Source organism: Neoarius graeffei, chromosome 25 (genome assembly GCF_027579695.1).
Source record: "Neoarius graeffei isolate fNeoGra1 chromosome 25, fNeoGra1.pri, whole genome shotgun sequence".
In the NCBI taxonomy this organism is placed as follows: domain Eukaryota; kingdom Metazoa; phylum Chordata; class Actinopteri; order Siluriformes; family Ariidae; genus Neoarius; species Neoarius graeffei.
The window spans coordinates 28,674,256-28,696,938 of NC_083593.1; the positions used below are offsets into that span (position 1 = coordinate 28,674,256).

Below are 22,683 nucleotides of genomic sequence, written 5' to 3' on the forward strand. Positions count from 1 at the left end.
GAATTTGTTTTTTTCTAGATGAATCCACACACTTGTTAAACACTGGAACACTTGCACTGAATGACAAGAATATGTAGAAAAATTTTACATACTTTAAAAACAACAAAGAAGTTTTCATTTTACTCACTCTCATACACACAGAAGTTTTATGAGTTCTCCAGAGGGATAAATCAAAGAAATGTATGGTGCTAGATTGAACCTTTTTTTTCATCCTAAGAATGTATCAGATCAGATCTGAAACTGCTTTTCATATCAAAGACTCATAAAAATCAAGCCAATGGGATAAATCCACAACTTCATCGGTGAAAGTAAAAATTTGATTTGAACAACCTATCTTAAATGAAAAGATATAATGGTTAAGATTAGGGCAGGGTTGCATTTGAGCAAACATTGCATTTATCACAATTTCATGAATGAGCTCAGATGAGACAAATACTTTTTGGATAACATTAAACTTTTACAATGTGGTTTTCTTTTCAAATCTCTTTTAACAATCAACCATAATTTGTACACTGACCACCACCCCGATCATTACCTCACCCATGGAGACCACCATTTCATTCATCTCTACTGAGAGCACCCTGTTAAAAATGTCAAACGCCACGCTTCAAACCACCTCAGGACATCAGGACTGAGCAGAGAGGGTCTGTAGCTGCCTGCACTGACCCATCAAACAAGGCCAGGAGTTAGGCCTTTGAAATAATCCCCTCTGTGGAAGGAGAGTGAGAAAGATAGAAAGAGTTGGGGGTTGAAGATGGGAGGTGCATGAGGCTGTGACAACACTTCAAGCCCTCGTACAAAAGGAGTAATGGTGCAGGACTGAGAGGCAGTGAGAAAATCCACACTTGTATTGCCAAAAATACATCAGCCATTGCCTGGGTAACCATTACATGCCCATGCCTTAAGCTTTAAGCGAAGGAATGCTATTAAAGTAATCTTGGCTTGAGAATGCTGCACTCAAACCTTCCCTCCGCCCTTGCCATCAGTATTTACTGTTAATGTGGCCTTGTAGATCAACTACGAGTTCTGAAATAAACTTACTGCGATTAATTACAAGAAGTGTCTTTGTCTTTGAAAGAGATTATTGAGAGTGACCTTCCTCACAAAAAGTACACCAATCAGCCATAAAAGTAAAACCACTGACAGGTGAAGTGATTTACATTGATTATCTCATTACAATGGCACCTGTCAAGGAGTGGGATATATTAGGCAGCAAGAGAACAGTCAGTTCTTGAAATTGATGTGTTAGAAGCAGGAAAAATGGGCAAGCGTGATCTGAGTGACTTTGACAAGGGCCAAATTGAGATGGCTAGATGACTGGGTCTGAGCATCTCCAAAATGGCACATCTTGTGGGGTGTTTCCGGTATGTAGTAGTTAGTACGTACCAAAAGTGGTCCAAGGAAGTAGAGCTGGTGAACTGGCGACAGGGTCATGGGTGTTGAAGGCTCAGTAATTTGCATAGGGCACGAAGGCTAGCCAATATGGTCCAATCCCACAGAATAGCTACTGTAGCACAAACTGCTGGACTTTTTACGATTTAACTTCATCACAGTCAAGATTTTTTCAGAGCACGTTTCTTCTGTGAAGCTGACAGTACAGCACTATCCTTTGAGGTTTTAATAATGCACTTGACAGTTCTTAACCCAGTTGCAGTAATTTCAGCAATCTCCTTAGTTATTTTCTTTGCTTGATGCAGACCAATAATTTTACCCTTCTGAAATACTCTTTTCCAAGACCACAGGCTACATCTTCTGATAGGGTTGTTAAAGAAATGAGAAGCTACTCACTGCATCAGTTTGGGTTAAATGAATTGTTGCCAGCTGAAACATGGTGACATTTTTTGGCCAGGCAGTGTAAAGAAATAATAATTACAATAAATATTTGAATATTGTATACAATTATTATTATTATTATTATTATTATTATTATTATTGTTGTTGTTTAAACACTACCAACAACAATTATATAATTGTTTTTATTATTACTTGTCTCTGCATATTTCCATCATTTGGCAGATCCAAAGTAACTTACAAAACTGCTTAATACAGCAGGAAAATAAGAACTTATCCTCAATCTGCTCTCTTAGCCCTCAATGTGAGATCCATAGCTACAGATTCTCAGGGTTAGGATTAGGGCTAAAAGGTCACTGACATACCGAGAAGGAGGCAGGAGCAAAAGCAAAAGGAGGAGGTGGGAGCAGGAGTTCTGCTTGAGTGGATCACAAAAGAGCATCGACACCTCTCCCCCTCCCACCTTACCCTCCCCTTTTCTCTATCCCTCTCACTATCCCACTTCTCCTCTCCTACCCTAAACCCCAGTACCCACACCCACATCCGAGGCTAACGCCTCTCTATCCCTGGATCTCCATTTCCCTCGGTTTCCTTTTCTCTGTCTCTCTCACGTCTCTTTGTATGTCCAGCTGGCTGCACCACAAAAGCTCCCGCTCAGACTCCCAATGAGCGCTGCAGCCCTAGTCGCTTTGTTCGACTCATTTTCCCACTCCCTAGAGAGTCACAACCAGCATGAAAACCAACTGAGACCTGAGGTGTGGAGAAAGAGAGAGAAAGAAACAGAAAGAAAGATGGGAGAAGAAACACTGTCTATGCCAGAACCTGAAAAGACTAGCGGTAGAAGGTCATACTGCTGATCAGGATTGTGTTTGCTTTTGATATCACCATGCTCTCAAATAAACAGATATATGCACACCAAACATAAATGATGATGTCTTGACATATAGAACTGGAATTAACTGCAGGAATATAAGGAGTCCTAAATGATTCGGTTAGTGATTCTGTAATCCTGAAGGACGGAATAAGCTTCAGTTTCATCAGTGCAGATCTCCATTCATACCCTTATTCCTCTATCTAACCACTTCTCCATCCATCCATCCATCCATCCATTAGCCCTCAGAAAGCCTCAGTGTTGAGATGTGGGCCGGAACTAATAGGATTGGATTTGATTCATTAGATTCTCTTTCATCAAACTGGTTGGAATTTCACTGCACGTCCTTCCCAGCTCCCTGATCTTCTTCTAATTTTTTTTAAGAATCTGGTGAAGACTTGAGATGTGGGAGATCACATAACTGTGCCATCAAATATAAAATTTCTATCCCTTCCATCAGATAGGCTGATACACTGTCACACATGGGTACAGGTCTGTTACAGAGGGAAATATCTGGCACAGATGGTACATGATGACATGATTAGGTAGGTGTGAAAAGCATTTTCCAGGTGAGCCCACATTCTAAAAATACAAACTCATTGAGTGCGGGATCTGCAAAATATTTCTTGAAAACTGTTCCATTATAACTGCAAGAACTTCTCATAATAGGAGAGCATAGCCATTCTCCTTTAAAGGTACAATTAGTAGGACTTTTATTTATTCAATTTCTCATTTCCAGTTAGTTGGTAAATAACATTTAAATGCGCTAAAAGGCTCTGAGAGTTGTTTACCAACTCCAGACGATAATCTCTGGAAAATTTGCCAATACCGCTTCAGGCGCTTAGCACCATGTAAGCAACAAAGAGAATGAATGGAGCCTGAGGTAGTGTCTCAAAAGATGTGGACCAGCCAAATTGTTTACAGAGTCTAAACAAACTGTCTTTTATTAGACGCAAACACTAGACCTCAACAAGCTTCATAATGTATTCAGAGTGAACAGTATACACATAAACAGTCACATGAATGAAGCGCTGTAATGACGTCCATCTCTCTTAAAGATAGATGAACTTTTGACAGATGTAATGCAACAAAAACCCAAACAGAGCATTTCCTTGTTACAATCCAAATAATCGACTTGCACAGCTTGACATTCTGCTGAAGCACCCAATTCTGCTCCCAGCGCTTTTGTCACAGTTGTAAAGAGATGGTCTTTAAAAAAACACTTCTAGTGAGCCAAATTAGCATGTCAAAATGGTGCAGAGCTGATGAAATGTCTGATTTGCGTTGTCTGTCTGCACAATAAGGGGTAGTAGGTCACCAGTTAATAGAGTGGCATCAGTTCTTAACTAAATCATGCAGAGTTAATAATACTGATATTTATAATAAACAATCTACAATCAACAGAGCAGTTGAGATTTAAGTGTCTTGCTTAAGGACCTAACTAGTGGTGATGGGATTTGAACAAATTCCCAAACAGTAGTCCAAAGCTTTATCACAGGGCCACTTGTACAATCCCAGCACTTGAAAATAACAGAGTAACTCACTATAGCTACTTAAGTCTATTAACTGGAGATACATCGAATCAAACATGTATCTCTGTCTTTACAGTAGCAGCGCTATCTTTAAGTTTTATGGTCAGACAGAGAGAGGTCAGAACATCTGATTTGGCTGGCAGACAAAAATAAGTGGAGCCTCTTTGTAGGAGACTCATCTGAAGTCCACCTTATTGGCCATGAGGTTTATCTGATCCAAGAGGGAATTGGCATGTGCCAGGCCCTGTTCTAGTGGGCTCTCAGGGGCTTGGCATACACCGACTCCAGGAGGTGGAAGGGTAAGAAGATAAACAGAGACACCAGGAAGACCACACTCACTACTGCCAGGAGCACGTACCGGCTGATGAAGAAGGTGTCCACTATCTGAAACACAGCAGATTACAACATTATCAGCTTGACAGCATTGAAACTCTCCTTTAGACAAAATCCAAGGATGGATTTCAATCTCATTTCTCCACTAGAGGTCAGTAGAACCTCCTTCCTGAAATTGAAGAAGTGAAATGATGATTCATTTCTTACAAGATGTACTTTCCATATGCTTATTTATTTCTATATACACTATCGATATCATAGAATCCTGCTCATCATCTGATCATATCTTTTAAAAAAGCCTTCGTAAGGAAAGAAAACTTGCCCTATTGTTATATTAACTGAACCAACACACTTATCCTTTTCTCTTCAGTGCACTTTAGTTACATTTAAAATGTTCAAGTTTGTATTTAGATGTACGTGTTGAATTCAAGCTTTACGCAATAAAGAAATAAAGCAGCACATATCCCTAAAGGTATTCAGCTATGTTAAGAACAGTGTGTGTGTGTGTGTGTGTAAGACAGTGCGAGACAGAGAAGAAAAAATGAAAATGAATGTGTGCAAAAGAGTGACAGACATGGACCAGGAGAAAGACAGAGAACGAGAAAGAGTCTCTCTCTGTGCATGTGTGTGTGTGTGCTTCTGTGTGCACGAATGGGGGGAGGGCATCGTCTCCAGTGAATGCAGTGTTCTCTCGTTTAACGCATCTCACTTTCTAATTTGCCAATTAGCCGGCTAGCGAAGCAAGGAGCAGTGTCCATGTTTTATTAATGCGGCATTGAGTGAGCCGTGCCCAGATCCTGTTTGGGACCAGCCTAATTGGCACTGTGATATGTTTTTGTACAACAGCTAAGGCTCCAACATTTCTTATACAACAGACCGTCGCTTATCAGGAGAAGCAGACGATCTGCTCAAACTTTTACCACAGGCAGCAGAACATGAGCACACAATGAGGCTCATTTCACAGTCCTGGGTGACTCGCTCTCCATATGCACTTAGGACTGAAATGAAAAGAGCATTCTTCGTGTATAAATCAGTGCTGCTATTACGTTTTCATATTGTGATATCGTAATTTTATCTTGTACAAAACAAATACAGATTTACTTATCCATATTTTAGCATTTTAACACAAAAGGAATTAAAACAGGCATTAGCTTTGGGACTCCTTTCAGAGACAAAATCACATGATTTAAAAAAAAAAATACGGCAAGTTCTTGCATCAGATCACAAGCTGAGTAAAATATCAGGCTAGCCATTCAGCTAACACTAGCCAGAAAGTCATACCTTTTGACCTAAACAGCTGTCCCCAACCTTGTACACAGTGCTACTGCAATGAAGTGTCAAGAGTAAAATTACATGACGTGCTTGATACTGTATGAATTGTATTTAAGAATGCATGATGGCTGGCACTGTGGTGCAGTGGTTAGCACAGTTGCCTCACAGCAAGAAGGTTGTGGGTTTGAACCTGCCGATCGAATGGGGCCTTTCTGTGTAGAGTTTGCATATTCTTCCTGTGACTATGTGGGTTTCCTCCCACAGTCCAAAGACATGCAGATTAGGTCAACTGGCTACTCTAATTTGGCTGTGAGTGTTTTTTTTTTGTCTCTGTGCTAACCCTGCGATAGACTGGTGACCTACCCAGGCTGTACCTGAACTCTTGTCCGAAGTCAGCTGGGATTGGCTCCAACTTCCTACATAACCCTGATGGATAAGCGGTATAGATAGTGGATGGATGGATGGATGGAATGCATGATAATGGCTAAAATGCTAATCAAGATAAGTGAAATCAAAATTACTGAATTAAAATTATTCAGCCAGTTTAGAAACACAGCCGATTTTCATTCAATACTTATAATACACAACCCCAAATCATACAAAAAATGGGATAGTATGGAAAATGAAAATTTAAAAAAAGAAAGCAGTGATTTATAAATTTACTCTCACTTGCATTTCATTACAGACAGTAAGAACCCAAGATATTTCATGTTTTATTTGGTCAACTTCATTTCATTTGTTAATATACATCCATTCCTGCATTTCAGGCCTTTTGGGAACAAAAAGGTTCCCAAAAAAGTTGAGACGGGCAATTTAGGGCTAGTAATGAGGTAAAACAATTAAATAATGATGTGATTTGAAACAGGTGATGTCAACCGGTGATTGTAATCATGATTTGGTACAAAATCAGTATCCAGGAAAGGCCTAGTCTATGAGGAGCAAAGATGGGGAAAGGATTTCCAGTTTGTCAACAAATGCGTGAGAAAATTATTGAAATTTTTAAAACCAATGTTCCTCAAAGAAAGTTAGGAATTGATTTGGCTAGCTCACCATCTGTGGTGCATAATGTCATTAAACAATTAAAGGAATCTGGAGGAATTTTGGCAAGGGCACAAGCCTAAGCTGAAAACCCGTGATCTCTGATCCCTCAGACAGCACTGCATCAAGAACCATCATTCATCCATAGCTGATATAACCATTACAATACAGACTTACATCCACAAATGCCAGTTAAAGCTGTCCAAAAGGAAAAAGGAAGTTTACTGTGCAAAAAGGAAGTTATGTTAACTGTGTCCAGAAGCATTGTTGATTTCCCCGGGTTCAGAGACATCTGGGATGAACCATCACAAGGTCAAGGTCTTTTTATTTGTCATTTTAACCATATACAGTTGGGTACAGAACATAGTTAAAAAGAAACAACGTTTCTCCAGGACCATGGTGCTACATTAAACATCACAGGACTACAAATCTACATATAACAACAAAGTGAAAAAGAGTGTAACAAGTGCAACACTGCAGACGATAAATGACACAACAGACAGACAATAAACGGACAATAAATGACACAAACAAAGTGCAGACACAAATAAAGTGCAGAGTAAAGTGTGCATATTGAGGTAGTGTATGAAAAGGGAATAAATAAATGTAAACCTTGTGTGTGAAAGACACTGTAAACATTGTAAGGCAATAGTGCATTATTGTCCACTGTGCAAAGAAGAAGAAGAGAGAAGAAGAAGAAGAAAGAAGAAACCTTTATTTGTCACATGCACACTTCAAGCACAGTGAAATTCATCCTCTGCATTTAACCCATCTGAAGCAGTGAACACATGCACACACACTCAGAGCAGTGGGCAGCCACACTAGAGCGCCCGGGGAGCAGTCAGGGGTTAGGCACCTTGCTCAAGGGCACCTCAGCCCAAGGCCGCCCCACGTCAACCAAAGATTGCAATGCAAGTGGTGTGTTCAACAGTCTGTGTGTGAGTGGTGTGTTCAACAGTCCATGAGAATCAGTTCAGTCCCTCAGACTGTTGAGGAGTCTGATGGCATGAGGAACTGAGGTAGTGTATGAAAAAGGGAATAGATAAATGTAAACCTTGTGTGTGTGTGTGTGTGTGTGTGTGTGTGTGAGAGTGAGAGAGAGAGAAAGCGAGAGAGACACTGTAAACATTGTAAGCAATAGTGCATTACTGTCTACTGTGCAAATACTGCAGTGTGAGTGGTGTGTTCAACAGTCCGTGGGAATCAGTCCAGTCCATCAGAATTGAGGAGTCTGACAGCATGTGGGAAGAAACTGTTACAGGGTCTGGTTGTGAAGGCCCGAATGCTTAGGGACCTTTTTCCAGACAGCAGGAGGGTGAAGAGATTGTGTGAGGGGTGTGTGGGGTTGGCCACGATGCTGGTGGCTTTCCGAATGCAGCGTGTGGTGTAAATGTCCGTGATGAAGGGAAGAGAGACTCTGATGATCTTCTCAGCTGTCCTCATGATGCACTGTAGGGTCTTGCGATCTGAGACCATGCAATTCCCAAACCAGACCATGATGCAGCTGCTCAGAATGCTCTCAATACCCCCTCTGTAGAATATTCTGAGGATGGGTGATGGGTTTTCCTCAGCCTCCATAGGAAGTAGAGGCGCTGCTGGGATTTCTTGACAATGGAGCTGGTGTTGAGGGACCAGGTGAAGTTCTCCACCAGATGAACACTGAGGAATTTAGTGCTCGACATTCTCCAAGAGTAAGCCGTCAATGTACAGTGGAGAGTGGTCACTCTGTGTTCTTCTGAAGTCAACAACCATCTCTTTTGTTTTGTCCGTGTTCAGATACAGGTTGTTGACTCTGCACCAGTCCGATAGCCACTGCACCTCCTCTCTGTATGCTGACTTGTCGTTTTTACTGATGAGACCCACCATAGTTGTGTCATCAGCAAACTTGATGATGTGATTCGAACTGAGTTGCTGCACAGTTGTGAGTCAGCAGAGTGAATAGCAGTGGACTGAGCACACAGCCCTGGGGTGCTCCAGTGCTCAGTATGGTGGTGCTGGAAGTTCTGCACCCAATCTGGACTGACTGAGGTCTCTCAGTCAAGAAATCCAGGATCCAGTTGCAGAGGGAGGTATTCAGGCTCAGCTTTCCAATTAGCTGTTGAGGGATGATAGTGCTGAATGCTGAACTGAAGTCTATGAACATCATTCGAATGTACATGTCCTTCTTGTCCAGGTGGCTAAGGGCCAGATGAAGGGTGGTGGCTATGGCGTCATCTGTGGACCGGTTACGGTGATATATGAACTGCAGAGGGGTCCAGTGAGGGAGGCAACAGGGTCTTTATGTACCTGATGACAAGCCTCTCGAAGCACGTCATAATGATGGGTGTGAGTGCAACGGGACGCTAGTCATTGAGGCAGGACACTGAAGGCTTCTTCGGCACGGGGACGATGGTAGTGGTCTTGAAGCATTTAACTAACGGGGACGATGGTAGTGGTCTTGAAGCAACAACTGCGTTGCTCAGGGAGATGTTGAAGATGTCAGTGAGAACATCTGCCAGCTGGTCCGCACATCCTCTGAGCACTTTACCAGGGATGTTGTCTGGTCCAGCAGCCTTCCATGGGTTGACTCTGCATAGAGTTTTGCTCACATTGGCTGTAGTCAGACACAGCACCTGGTCATTGGGAGGAGGGATGGTCTTCCTCGCTGCCACACCATTCTGTGCTTCAAACCATGCATAGAAGCTGTTCAGCGCATCTGAAAGGGAGGCATCATTGTCACAGGCAGGTGGTGTTGTCCTGAAGTTCGTGACAGCCTGGATGCCCTGCCACATGCACCATGTGTCGCCACTGTCCTGGAAGTAGCTGTGGATTCTCTGGACGTGTGCGCGCTTTGCTGCTCTGATGGCCCAAAACAGTTTGGCCCTTGTGAAGTTTCCATCACACAGTGGAAATGTCTATTGTGGTCAGACAAATCAGTATTCCAGGGTTTTTTTTTTGAAGAAATGGAAGCTGTGTGGTCCGGACCAAAGGCAAAATGGACCATCCAGTCTGTTACCAGCAACAAGTCCAAAAGCCAGGGTCTGTCATGGATAGGGTTGTGTCAGTGCCCTTGGCAAAGGTAACTTACACTTCTGCAAAGGCAGCATTAATGCACAAAAGTATATTGAGATTTTGGAGCAACATATGCTGCCATATTTCAACAAGACAATGCAAAACCACATTCTGCACACACATGGCTGCGAAAGAAAATTGTGCGGGAGCTGGACTAGCCTGCCTGCAGTCCTGTTCTGCTCCCAATAGAGAATGTGTGGCAGATTTTGTCACAAAAAATGTGACATTGACGACTATGTACTGATACACACCTTAAGACCTGTTTGGAGGAACAATTGAACAAAATAACACCTGAAACCCTTGATCACTTGGTGTCTTCAGTCCCTAAATAAACATCTTTTAAGTGTGTGAGGAGGAATGGCAACATTACAAAGTGGTAAATGCTTTACAGTCCCAACTTTTTTTAAATGTGTTGTAAGAATCAGAATTGAATGCAGGTGTGAATGGTTGTTCATCTTGTTCATCCCTGCGATAGATTGATGACCTATCCAGGGTGTACCCTGCCTCTTGCTGTCAGCTGGGATTAGCTTCAGCTTACCCACGACCCATAATGGATAAGTGGTACAAAAAATTAATAAATTAATCAAAATTGAAGTGTTTATTTTGGGAAAAAACCCCAAAACAATAAAATTAATGAAGTAAAACATCACAGAAGGTGCTGTTGTATTCTTTTGAGTGCAATACAGGTCAAAGATTATTTACAAATCGTTGTTTCTGGTTTTAATTTCAACATACTGTCCCAACTTCTTCTGATTTGAAGTTGTACAATTCCTTGACTTTGTACACAATAACACGATATTGCTTCATATGGATAATCAAACCAAAATAGGACTCTGCTGTGGTCATGTTAACCGAGTGGGCCTTTCAAACAAGAAATGTGAATTATCTGATCAAATTAGACAATCATTTAATTAACCTGCATGTAAATAAGTATGTATGCTACGAGAATCTGTGGCCAGTTAAACTGATCAATGTGACAGGGTGTGCTGTAACAGGAAATCAATCAATGACAGGGTAGTGTGATGCAGCCTGATATGGAGCAGTGTTACAGTTACCATGCCAAAGCTAATTATATTCCCATCACGTTATATTCCAAATTGTTTTACTCCTCTTATACCACATCAATTACTTTTTATTCACGAATGAACAACACCTTTGATGTTTTATAGGTATGTTTAATGCCATAATAGTTATGTTTAAACAGTTGTTCCCTCCCTAGGCTCTATTTTTTTCCCTTCTGTCTTGAAGTTAATAACACAAAATGTAGCTTGCCATGTTACCCAAAAACCAAAACCACAAACTACCCTTTTTCCTGAAAACTTTGCTACAGTGAAAAACTTAAAGGAAAGGACTTATCACTAATTCTAAAGCTTCACTTACACTTGTTTTTACTTGTGCATATTGTACATGTACACAAGATGGCTGCTGTGCATAGCCTGTGGTTATTTAAACTGGCACATGTACCGGTACACATTCTGAGAAATCATTGTGACACCTCTGCATGGTACAATACCAATATAAATAGCAGCATCCGTATAGCACCATCTGACACTGTGTCCACAACTGAATAAACACCCTAACATCTTGTCTCAAATTGCATACTTACACACGAGAGCATTGCTGAGTATTAACACTAACCATTTTTCCTCTTACAGTTAGTGTTTGAATTTTAAACACCTCTCATGTAGCCTTAAAACCTACTGCAAAGTTTGAGTACCAATCTTCTGTATTTTCTAGATTAGTAAAGACTTTTGAATGTACAGTAAGGGTTTTTTTATTTGGAGACAAAACTCATGCCAACAGCAGGAAGTTTTACAGAGAAACAGAGTTCATCAGTGTGCTTAAAGCATATACGCAGAGCCATGGCCTCACTTTTGTTTATAAATGCCTTGAGACCTCAAGAATGGCACAGGAATAGTTTTAAGCATTAACAATAAATCTAATATAGTAATTTTTACGATTAAAGTGATTTATATAGGTAGTGGTCTGAGTGAATGACCTTGATGTCCGTAACATCACAGCAGGAAGTCTATCGGTCTCATCGCCATTTCCACTATACTAACACACAGAGCTGAATGCAACTCCGATCCTCCATTTTGAGCTAATTTATCACCATGCTACGTAGATGTGTTGCTGGCGGGTGGAGCAACATGACAGAAGGTGGATTTACTTTGCATTCATGGTCCAAGAATGTTCAAACTGCAAAGATTTGGACGCGTTTTGTGAGAAGTTCACGGGCACATTGGGCGCCTATGAAGTGGTCTCTCCTCTGCTCTGCACACTTTATTGAGGACTCATACAAAACCTCTGATCTGTTGAGGGGTGTTGGCTATAAGCCTGTATTGAAAGAGGGTGCAGTATCAACAATTAAAGAAAAAGAAAACTACAAGAAAAAGTATTTATTTTATTTATTTATTTTTAAAAAGCAAAGTTCAGTTGCGGGCGGCACGGTGGTGTAGTGGTTAGCGCTGTCGCCTCACAGCAAGAAGGTCCTGGGTTCGAGCCCCGGGGCCGGCGAGGGCCTTTCTGTGTGGAGTTTGCATGTTCTCCCCGTGTCCGCGTGGGTTTCCTCCGGGTGCTCCGGTTTCCCCCACAGTCCAAAGACATGCAGGTCAGGTTAACTGGTGACTCTAAATTGACCGTAGGTGTGAATGTGAGTGTGAATGGTTGTCTGTGTCTATGTGTCAGCCCTGTGATGACCTGGCGACTTGTCCAGGGTGTACCCCGCCTTTCGCCCGTAGTCAGCTGGGATAGGCTCCAGCTTGCCTGCGACCCTGTAGAAGGATAAAGCGGCTAGAGATAATGAGAATGGGATGAGTTCAGTTGCACCAGTCCTCCTGGAGTGAGCCGAGGGTTGTTACTAAAACCCGGGATGGAATGAGATGTGACATATCGCTCGTGCAGTGACCTCCCCGCAGTTGTTGCTAAAACCGGTGACGTCCCGTTCCGTCCTGGGTTTTAGTAATTGCCTGAGCCGAGCAATAATGACGGAGTACTCCGTATGGACAAAATAGAGAATGAGTGGACCAGCCGTCTTATTTCTAAACTGGATATTGCTGCCACCTCGCCCTTACGTTAAAGAAGTGACTGAACAACTGAAAGTCAGATTGTTTCAAAACAATCGGCCACAAGATCGGCCTTCAAGAAGTGAGAATACAGACAGGTAAGCTCCGACTCTCATTTGGATAAAAAAACCAATACATTGTTTACCTGCATTTAAATTAATACATGTAACTTGTATTGTGTGTTTAAGTTACCAGTATAAGATTATTTAATTTGCTTCAGAATGTGATTGTCTCAGTTCATCTGATTATTTAATTAGTCTGTTACGTTTTATCAGTGAAAATGCATGCATGTACATGTATGTTGCATAAGTTATAACACCTATCCTGTTTTAATGAGAGTCAATCCACAATCAATGAAGTCAAATCAGTCTTAAGACCAATTTATGCTGACAACCCAGTCCTCGCAGACGGTGTCGCAGACAGTGTCTGCATAGCCCCCCCACCTTCGCAGACGCTCTGCGCGCACCTCCCAAAAATTGTGACCACCGCAGAAGCCTCGCAGACAAGAGGGCTCTGATTGGTCCACTCTACATCCGCTGTACACGCACTTCCGCTTCCCTACTTTCCCGGTTTGGTTTGTTTTCACGACCGGCATTTTTAAAAACACGAGCGAAGATGGAGCAGCATGAAGAGCAGTTGATTGAGGAAGTACGTACATCTATACGACTCCAGTTCTAGTCATTATAAAAAAAAAAGTTCTAGTCATTATAAGTAACCGGAGGATAAACACTCCACTAACCACACCCACCAACTACTCCTAGCGACTTCGCGCCCCCTTGCGTTGTGCCGGTGAATAACATCGCGCACGCCTACTACTCCCGCTCAACAATAAATTACAACTGTCTGTGAAAAGCTATCTGCGAAAGCCTTGTTGCACGAGCATGCAGAGGCCTTTAGTTGAGCAAGTCGGACACGGTATTCTTACTTTCACCCTAAATTTTAATTTATATGACTTTGGTCTATAGCTATAAAAGGCCTCGGCCTTAAAACCGGTTACAGCAGTGACGTCACGCACTCAGGGATGGCTAGCTCAGCGGGGCAGCTCAAATGCGAACTTTGCAGTCGATTTTAACTCTCAAAAATATATTTTTTATTCCCATTTATGCAGCATACAAGAGTCAAGGATGAAGATACTATCCACTCAGAAATTTATTTAAAAATAAAGGTTCTGCATATCTGCTTTAATGTTGCTGTGCATTAAATCGCTAAACATTACAGTTTGGCAGTTTTACAAAACCCAACCGACATGTTCTGGCTCCTGCGTGGGTTTCCTCCGGGTGCTCCGGTTTCCCCCACAGTCCAAAGACATGCAGGTTAGGCTAACTGGTGACTCTAAATTGACCGTAGGTGTGAATGTGGGTGTGAATGTTTGTCTGTGTCCATGTGTCAGCCCTGTGATGACCTGGCGACTTGTCCAGGGTGTACCCTGCCTTTCGCCCGTAGTCAGCTGGGATAGGCTCCAGCTTGCCTGCGACCCTGTAGAACAGGACAAAGCGGCTAGAGATAATGAGATGAGATGAGATGTTTTGGCTCAGAAAAACATATGAATGATTCAGTGTGTCCAAACATTCGACTTGGTACTGTGTTTGGACACACCTACAGTGTCTTGCAAAAGTATTCATCCCCGTTCATGTTTGTCCTGTTTTGCTGCATTACAAACTGGAATTAAAATGGATTTTTTGGGGGTTAGCACCGTTTGCTTTACACAACATGCCTGCCACTTTAAAGGTGAAAACTGTTCTATTGTGACACAAACAATAATTCAGATGAAAAAACAGAACTCTGGAGTGGGCATAGGTATTCACCCCCTTTCGTATGAAACCCCTAAATAAGAGCTGGTCCAACCGTTTCACTTCATAAGTCACATGATTAATTGATTAAGATCCACCTGTGTGCAAACAAAGTGTCACATGATCTGTCACATTATGTCTGGATAAATCAACCTGTTCTGGAAGGATCCTGACTCTGCAATGCTACTAAGCAAGCAACATGAGAACCAAGGAGCACTCCAAACATGTCAGAGACAAGGTTTTGAAGAAGTATGGATCAGGGTTGGGTTATAAAAAATATCCCAAACTTTGAATATCCCAGGGAGCACCAATAAATCCATTATAGCACAATGGAAAGAATATGGCACCACTACAAACCTGACAAGAGAAGGCTGCCCACTAAAACTCACAGACCAGGCAAGGAGGGCATTAATCAGAGATGCAACAAAGACACCAAAGATAACACTGAAGGATCTGGAAAGATCCACAGCGGAGATGGGTGTATCTGTCCATAGGACACTTTAAGCCATATACTCCACAGAGCGAGGCTTTATGGAAGAGTGGCCAGAATAAATAAATAAAACAATGTTTAAGAAAACGTGTCTGTGAAGATTCTCAGTCATCCAGGTCATATTAAACTGTGGGTGGTAAAAGAGAGCAACTGGACTTGCTTGAAGGTTCTTGAAGACGTTTCACCTCTCATCCAAAAGGCTTCTTCAGTTCTGTCTGACTAATAGGGAGTACCAGGTATTTATCCTCTCATAGATGAAAAGCAAACCTAAGGTGTCACTGAGTCATCCTGTTGGTGTGGGTCACTGGGGGCTGGGTGTGAATGGCCTACAGAGTCGTTGGGGTGATCAGTGGGTTGCTGGTTCTCTCTGTCCTCCTGTAAGTCATTGGAAACAGCTGGGGTTTGGTGTGCATTCAGTTGTCTGGGAAGTGTGCCAAGGACTGCATTGTAGGTGGCTGATAAATGGTGTCTTAGACCACCACCCCTGTTCAGTGATGGTCGTTCCAGATTGACAAAAGTGGCTTCTTTAACTCCTCGCTCGTACCAATGATCCTCTCTGGCTAAAATGCGTACGTTGCAATCCTGAAATGAGTGTCCTTTGTTGTTAAGATGAAGATAGACAGCCTGAGTCCTGGCCTGAAGAACTGGCTCTCCTGTGTTGAGCCATGCGCCTGTGAAGCGGTGGTTTTGTTTCCCCAATATACGAGTCCGTGCATTCCTCACTGCACTGAATTGCATACACTATGTTGTTCTGTTTGTGTCTGGGTATTCTGTCCTTAGGGTGGACCAGTTTCTGCTTCAGGGTGTTACTGGGTCTGAAATGTACCAGAATGTTGTGTTTATAGAAGATCCTCCTGAGTTTCTCAGATAGACCTGAAATGTAGGGAATGACAATGTTCTTGTGTTTATTACTGTTATCTTCCTTGTCCATTATGTTCCTTTTTCTGCTCTTGAAAAAAGCCCAGTTGGGATATCCGCAGTTCTGAAGTGCTTTCTTGATGTGATTTTGCTCCTTCTCTTTTCCCTCTACCGTTGTAGGAATGTTCTGAGCCCTGTGTTGCAAGGTCCTAATGACCCCCAATTTGTGTTCCAGTGGGTGGTGTGAGTCGAAGAGTAGGTACTGGTCTGTGTGTGGGGGGATTCCAGTAGACCTTGATGCTAAGGCTTCTGTCTTGTCTAATGTGTACATTACAATAGAAGGAGGCTAGATTATTCCCACTGATGTCCTCCCGAGTGAAATTGATGTTGATATCCACTGCATTGATGTGCTTAGAGAAGGCTTCCACCTCATGGGTTTTGATTTTAACCCAGGTGTCATCCACATACCTGAACCAGTGGCTGGGAGCAACTCCTGAAAAAGTGGTCACAGCTTTATGTTCCACTTCCTCCATGTATAGATTGGCCACAATAGGGGACCATTGAGTCCCCTATTGCATCCATGGTGAGTCCATGGTGCATCCATGCTTCTGTCTGTAGACATTTTCATTAAACTGGAAATAGGTGGTGGTCAGGCAGAGGTCAAGCAGGGTGCAAATCTGGTCCATGGTGAGATTCGTTCTATCCAGTAAGGTGCTGTCTTGAAGGAGTTGTTTTCTAACAGATTTGACTGCTTCTGTGGTGGGAATGCAGGTGAATAGAGAAGTGACATCGTAGGAAACCATGGTTTCATCTGAGTCTAGTTTGAGGTCTGCAACTTTAGTAGCAAAATCTTGGGAGTTTTTGACGTGATGTGGCGTGTTTCCAACAAGAGGAGCCAGGATGGTGGCTAGGTGTCTGTCACCTATAACATTGCCAAACACCTAGCCACCATCCTGGCTCCTCTTGTTGGAAACATGCCACATCAAGTCAAAAACTCCCAAGTTATTCAGGAGTTGCTCCCAGCCACTGGTTCAGGTATGTGGATGACACCTGGGTTAAAATCAAAACCCATGAGGTGGAAGCTTTCTCTAAGCACATCAATGCAGTGGATATCAACATCAATTTCACTCAGGAGGACGTCAGTGGGAATAATCTAGCCTCCTTGTATTGTAATGTACACATTAGACAAGACAGAAGCCTTAGCATCGAGGTCTACTGGAAACCCCCCACACACAGACCAGTACCTACTCTTCGACTCACACCACCCACTGGAACACAAATTGGGGGTCATTAGGACCTTGCAACACAGGGCTCAGAACATTCCTACAACGGTAGAGGGAAAAGAGAAGGAGCAAAATCACATCAAGAAAGCACTTCAGAACTGCGGGTACTTCAACTGGGCTTTTTTCAAGAGCAGAAATGGACAAGGAAGATAACAGGAACAAACGCAAGAACATTGTCATTCCCTACATTTCAGGTCTATCTGAGAAACTCAGGAGGATCTTCTATAAACACAACATTCCGGTACACTTCAGACCCAGTAACACCCTGAAGCAGAAACTGGTCCACCCTAAGGACAGAATACCCAGACACAAACAGGACAACGTAGTGTATGCAATTCAGTGCAGTGAGGAATGCACGGACTCATATATTGGGGAAACAAAACAACTGCTTCACAGACGCATGGCTCAACACAGGAGAGCCAGTTCCTCAGGCCAGGACTCTGCTGTCTATCTTCATCTTAACAACAAAGGACACTCATTTCAGGATTGCAACGTACACATTTTAGCCAGAGAGGATCATTGGTATGAGCGAGGAGTTAAAGAAGCCATTTTTGTCAACCTGGAATGACCATCACTGAAGAGAGGTGGTGGTCTAAGACACCATTTATCAGCCACCTACAATGCAGTCCTTGGCACACTTCCCAGACAACTGAATGCACACCAAACCCCAGCTGTTTTCAGTGACTTACAGGAGGACAGAGAGAACCAGCAACCCATTGATCACCCCAACAACTCTCTAGGCTGTTCACACCCAGCCCCCAGTGACCCACACTAACAGGATGACTCAACGACACCTTAAGTTTGCTTTTCATCCATGAGAGGATAAATACCCGATACTCCCTATTCGTCAGACAGAACTGAAGAAGCCTTTCGGATGAGAGGTGAAACGTCTTCAAGAACCTTCAAGCAAGTCCAGTTGATCTCTTTTACCACCCATTGTTTAAGAAAACGCGTTTGGAGTTTGCCCAACAGCATGTGGCAGACTCCCCAAACACATGGAAGAACATTCTCTGGTCAAATGAGACTAAAATTGATCTTTTTGGCCATCATGGGAAATGCCATCTGTGACACAAACCCAACACTCTGGGAACACCACTCCTCCCATGAAGCATGGTGGTGGCAGCATCATGCTGTGGGGATATTTTTCATCTGCAGGGACAGGAAAGCTGGTCAGGACTCAAGGAAAGATGGATGGCACTAAATATAGGGCAATTCTGGAGGAAAACCTGTTTGAGTCGGCCAGAGGTTTGAGACTGGGACGAAGGTTCACGTTCCAACAGGACAATATTCCTAAACATACTGCTAAAGCTACACTGGAGTGGTTTAAAGGGAAATATTTAAATGTCTTGGAATGGCCTAATCAAAGCCCAGACCTCAATCTAATTGAGAATCTGTGGCATAACTTGAAAATTGCTGTACAACAACAACACAATCCATCTAACTTGAAGGAGTTGGAGCAGTTTTGCCTTGAGGAATGGGCAAAAATCCCAGTGGCTAGATGTGCTAAGCTAATAGAGACATACCCCGAGATTTGCAGCTGTAATTGCAGCAAAAGGTGGCTCTTCAAAGTATTGACTTTTTTTGGGGGGGGGGGGGGGGGGATACCTATGTACATTCTAGATTTCTGTCTTTTTTCATCTTAATTATTGTTTGTGTCACAATAAAACAACAATTTTTACCTTTAAAGTTGTAGGCATGTTGTGTAAATCAAATGGTGCTAACCCCCCAAAAATCCATTTTAATTCCAGCTTGTAATGCGACAAAACAGGACAAACACCAAGGGGGATGAATACTTTTGAAAGACACTGTACTCACTCATAGGTTTTTCTGTATTTTGACTATTTTTTACATTGTAGAACAATACTGAAGACATCAAAACTATGAAATTACATACGGAACATATATGGAATTGTGGTAAACAAAACAAAGTGTTAAAAAAATGTTTCATATTTTAGATTCTTCAAAGTAGCCACCGTTTCCCTTGATAACGCTTTACATATTATTGGCATTATCTTCACTAGCTTCATGAGGTAGTCACTTGGAATGATTTTCAATTAACAGGTGTGCCTCGTCAAAAGTTAATTAGAGGAATTTTTTGCCTTCTTAATGTGTTTGAAATCAAACAGTAATCCTTCTCTTTCTTGGTAGTCCATTGGTTCTGATGATAACATCTGTGTTCTCATGGGGGGTGGGAGCACCTGTGGCTCCGTAGTCCAAGACTGGATGCACACAGGTGCCCACATGTATTGCAGTGATGATCAGTGAGTGAGTTCACAGACACCTGTGTGTGAGTTGTTTTAAGTGGAAGAGCTGTTGCATGGGGGCAATCCCACTCTCTCGGCAGAAGGAACCTTGACCCAGTGGCACGGAGACCGTTACACCTGCAGACCCCTCCTGCTGCAGTGGATGACCAGGACTCCTACATGTCTGATCCTGCTCTAGGCGCTCCACAATGCCTGCTGACACCGCCTTTCTGGCCATTGGGCCTCGTTGGTACCTCATCTTCCTAGTCCGCTGGAGCCAGTCTTCGCATGCCTGGGTGGACAAGCCCTAAGTCACCGAGGGTTTGCAACCTATCGGCTACCCTCACCGAGTTTAGCCAGCCAGTTGAAGCTGTTACCCAGGGTGTGGCCGCTGTTGCAATCAAACAGCTACTTGGAGCCAGAGGTGAGAGCTAAGTGCCAGATGAGGACCAATTATGGGTGAACTACTCTACAGAGCACAACATGTCCCACCGTCAGAGGTACTACCCCTCTCTGACACCCCATACACCCCACAGTGTATAACAGTAAACAGTAAATAATAAAAAGACAATAAATAGCCCTATTCCACAACTGTAGTAATCCATATTATGTCAAGAACCGCTCAACTAAGTAAAGAGAAATTACATCCATTATTACTTTAAGCCAGGAAGTGACTTTTAATTAATAAAAATAAAAAACTTTGAACTAGGTGTGTCCAAACTTTTCAGTAGTACTACACACACGCACACACATGCTTTTTAGCACAAGCTGAATCACTGCCTTGCCCATTTCACTTTGCTTTCTCTTGTAGCTCAAATCTGAGATCATCACATCCTTCATTACCACAGATAATTAGTCTCATAAACAGTAATAACAAGGACAGCCACCATGGCTGGGTATTACATGAATATTACAGAACAGTTTAATGCTCAGCAACTGATTACTTTAGAGACAACACTACTGTGTGCTGAGGCACTTAGTGATTACCTTAGAAAGAACAGAGTTGTGTTTTTTTGTCAATTTCCCAAAGCTTTTAAAACATTTAGGTTTTTTCGATCCATTCTGTTTGAATCTCAGGCTGAAAGGCAGAATGTAAACTGTGGCTGTGGCATTGTGTGTGTGTGTGTGTGTGTGTGTGTGTGTGTGTGTGTGTGTGTGTGTGTGTGTGTGTGTGTTCTGCAAGGGGCAGTTTGGCAGAGAGGACACAGGTTTTGGCAGAAGCACATTGGGAGGATATGCTGCTGGGTGTTTGTGCTATTCTGCTGCAGCAGAGAGATAAACCATACCAGGTCTTTGTGTTAAACACACACACACACACACACACGCACACACACACACCTTACAATGCAAGCAGCATGACAATTAGACAATGTAAATTGGGAACAAGGTCATCTTGCATTATTGTGTTATTAGCCTACATCCTTTCATTGTAGTCCTCAAGCTTGGTTTGTAAACCTGACATTTAATTCTGTTGGGGTGTAAAAATATCTCCTCTCCAGTCCAAAGTAATCATTATAAATCCCATACATCAACAGTGCCATACAATGCATGATTAAATAATGGATAGGAGTTGTAGGCTTTCCATGTACTAGTCCACATATACACATCTAAAGGTGCATTCTGGCATAAAATGTCAGATGAATCTGGACTGGAATGCGTTATTCCACTTATACCATGGTAATGAATGACACACTGCTCATTAAATCGAACTATAAACTGTTATAATGTTGTGGAACATCTGCGAGAAAAATCAATTCTGGTTATTACTTATGTTATAGCAACAATAGATAACCAGGTGTTCCCTCATCGGCATCTCCTTTTCTCTGTCTTTCTCACGAAGCCCATGTTTTTCAGAGAAACTATAAAGTGTAAACTCTATCTTGGAGATTTTGGGGAACTTTGCAAAGCACTGTGACTGTTACAAAGCACTGATAGTCGAGACTCCTTTCATAAATGTTAAATAAATGGCTCCTAACAAGGGAAAAAGAAAAAAAAAACACTTCACAACATCAACAATTATACAATTTTTCATTGATAAACATGTTTTTTAATTAAATCAATTCATTATTAGCCTGAGATTACAGTTTGTGGAGTGTCCTCCATATAAGTCCCTGGGCATGAGCTGTTACTATAGAAAAAATAAATAAATAAATAAATAAATAAATAAATATATTAGAATGAGCATATTACTACAATATGAACCTGTTGTTCATGGTACAGCTGGAACCTTGTCTGAGAATTCAACTGTGCTGTGGTGGTGTAAGCAAATGTATCACATACATTTGAAATCCTTAACTTATAACATTACATACGCTGCCTGGCACAAAAAAGTTGCCATTTGGATTTAAATAAGAAAATACTTATGAGCCTTTGATTGGATACAGTGCCTTGAAAAAGTATTCATACCCCTTGAACTTTTTCACATTTTTCCACCTTACAACCACAAACTTAAAAGTTTTTTATTGAGATTTTATGTGATAGACCAACACAGAGTAGCACATAATTGTGAAGTGAAACGAAAATGATAAATGGTCTTCAAAATTTTAAACAAATAAAAATTTGAAAAATGTGGTGTGTATTAGTATTCAGCCCCCGTGTCAATACTTTGTAGAGCCACCTTTTGCTGCAATTACAGCTGCAAGTCTTTTGTGGTATGTCTCTACCAGCTTTGCACATCTAGACACTGAAATTTTTGCCCATTCTTCTTTGCAAAATAGCTCAGGCTCAGCCAGATTGGATGGAGAGCGTCTGTGAACAGCAATTTTCAAGTCTTGCCACAGATGCTCAATGGGATTTAGGTCTGGACTTTGACTGGGCCATTCTAAGACATGAATATTCTTTGATCTAAGCAATTCCATTGTAGCTCTGGCTGTATGTTTAGGGTCATTGTTTTGCTGGAAGGTGAATCTCCTTCCCAGGCTCAAGTCTTTTGCAGCCTCCAACAGGTTTTCTTCCAGGATTGCCCTGTATTTAGCTCCATCCATCTTCCCATCAACTCTGACCAGCTTCCCTGTCCCTACTAAAGAAAAGCATCCCCATAGCATGATGCTGCCACCACCATGTTTC

General features: G+C 42.2%; 1 protein-coding gene across 3 annotated transcripts in view; it reads right to left on the reverse strand.

Annotated features, from left to right (window-relative positions):
- Positions 1-3,632: 3,632 nt before the first annotated feature.
- The window catches only part of tmem218 (transmembrane protein 218), a 53,332-nt gene continuing 34,281 nt past the window's right edge, over positions 3,633-22,683 (reverse strand). For all 3 annotated transcript variants that reach the window (XM_060909300.1, XM_060909299.1, XM_060909298.1), the window contains exon 5: positions 3,633-4,578. In XM_060909300.1, coding sequence (XP_060765283.1) covers positions 4,444-4,578 — 135 coding nt within the window. In that variant the 3' untranslated portion in view covers positions 3,633-4,443. The remainder of the gene's footprint in view (positions 4,579-22,683) is intronic.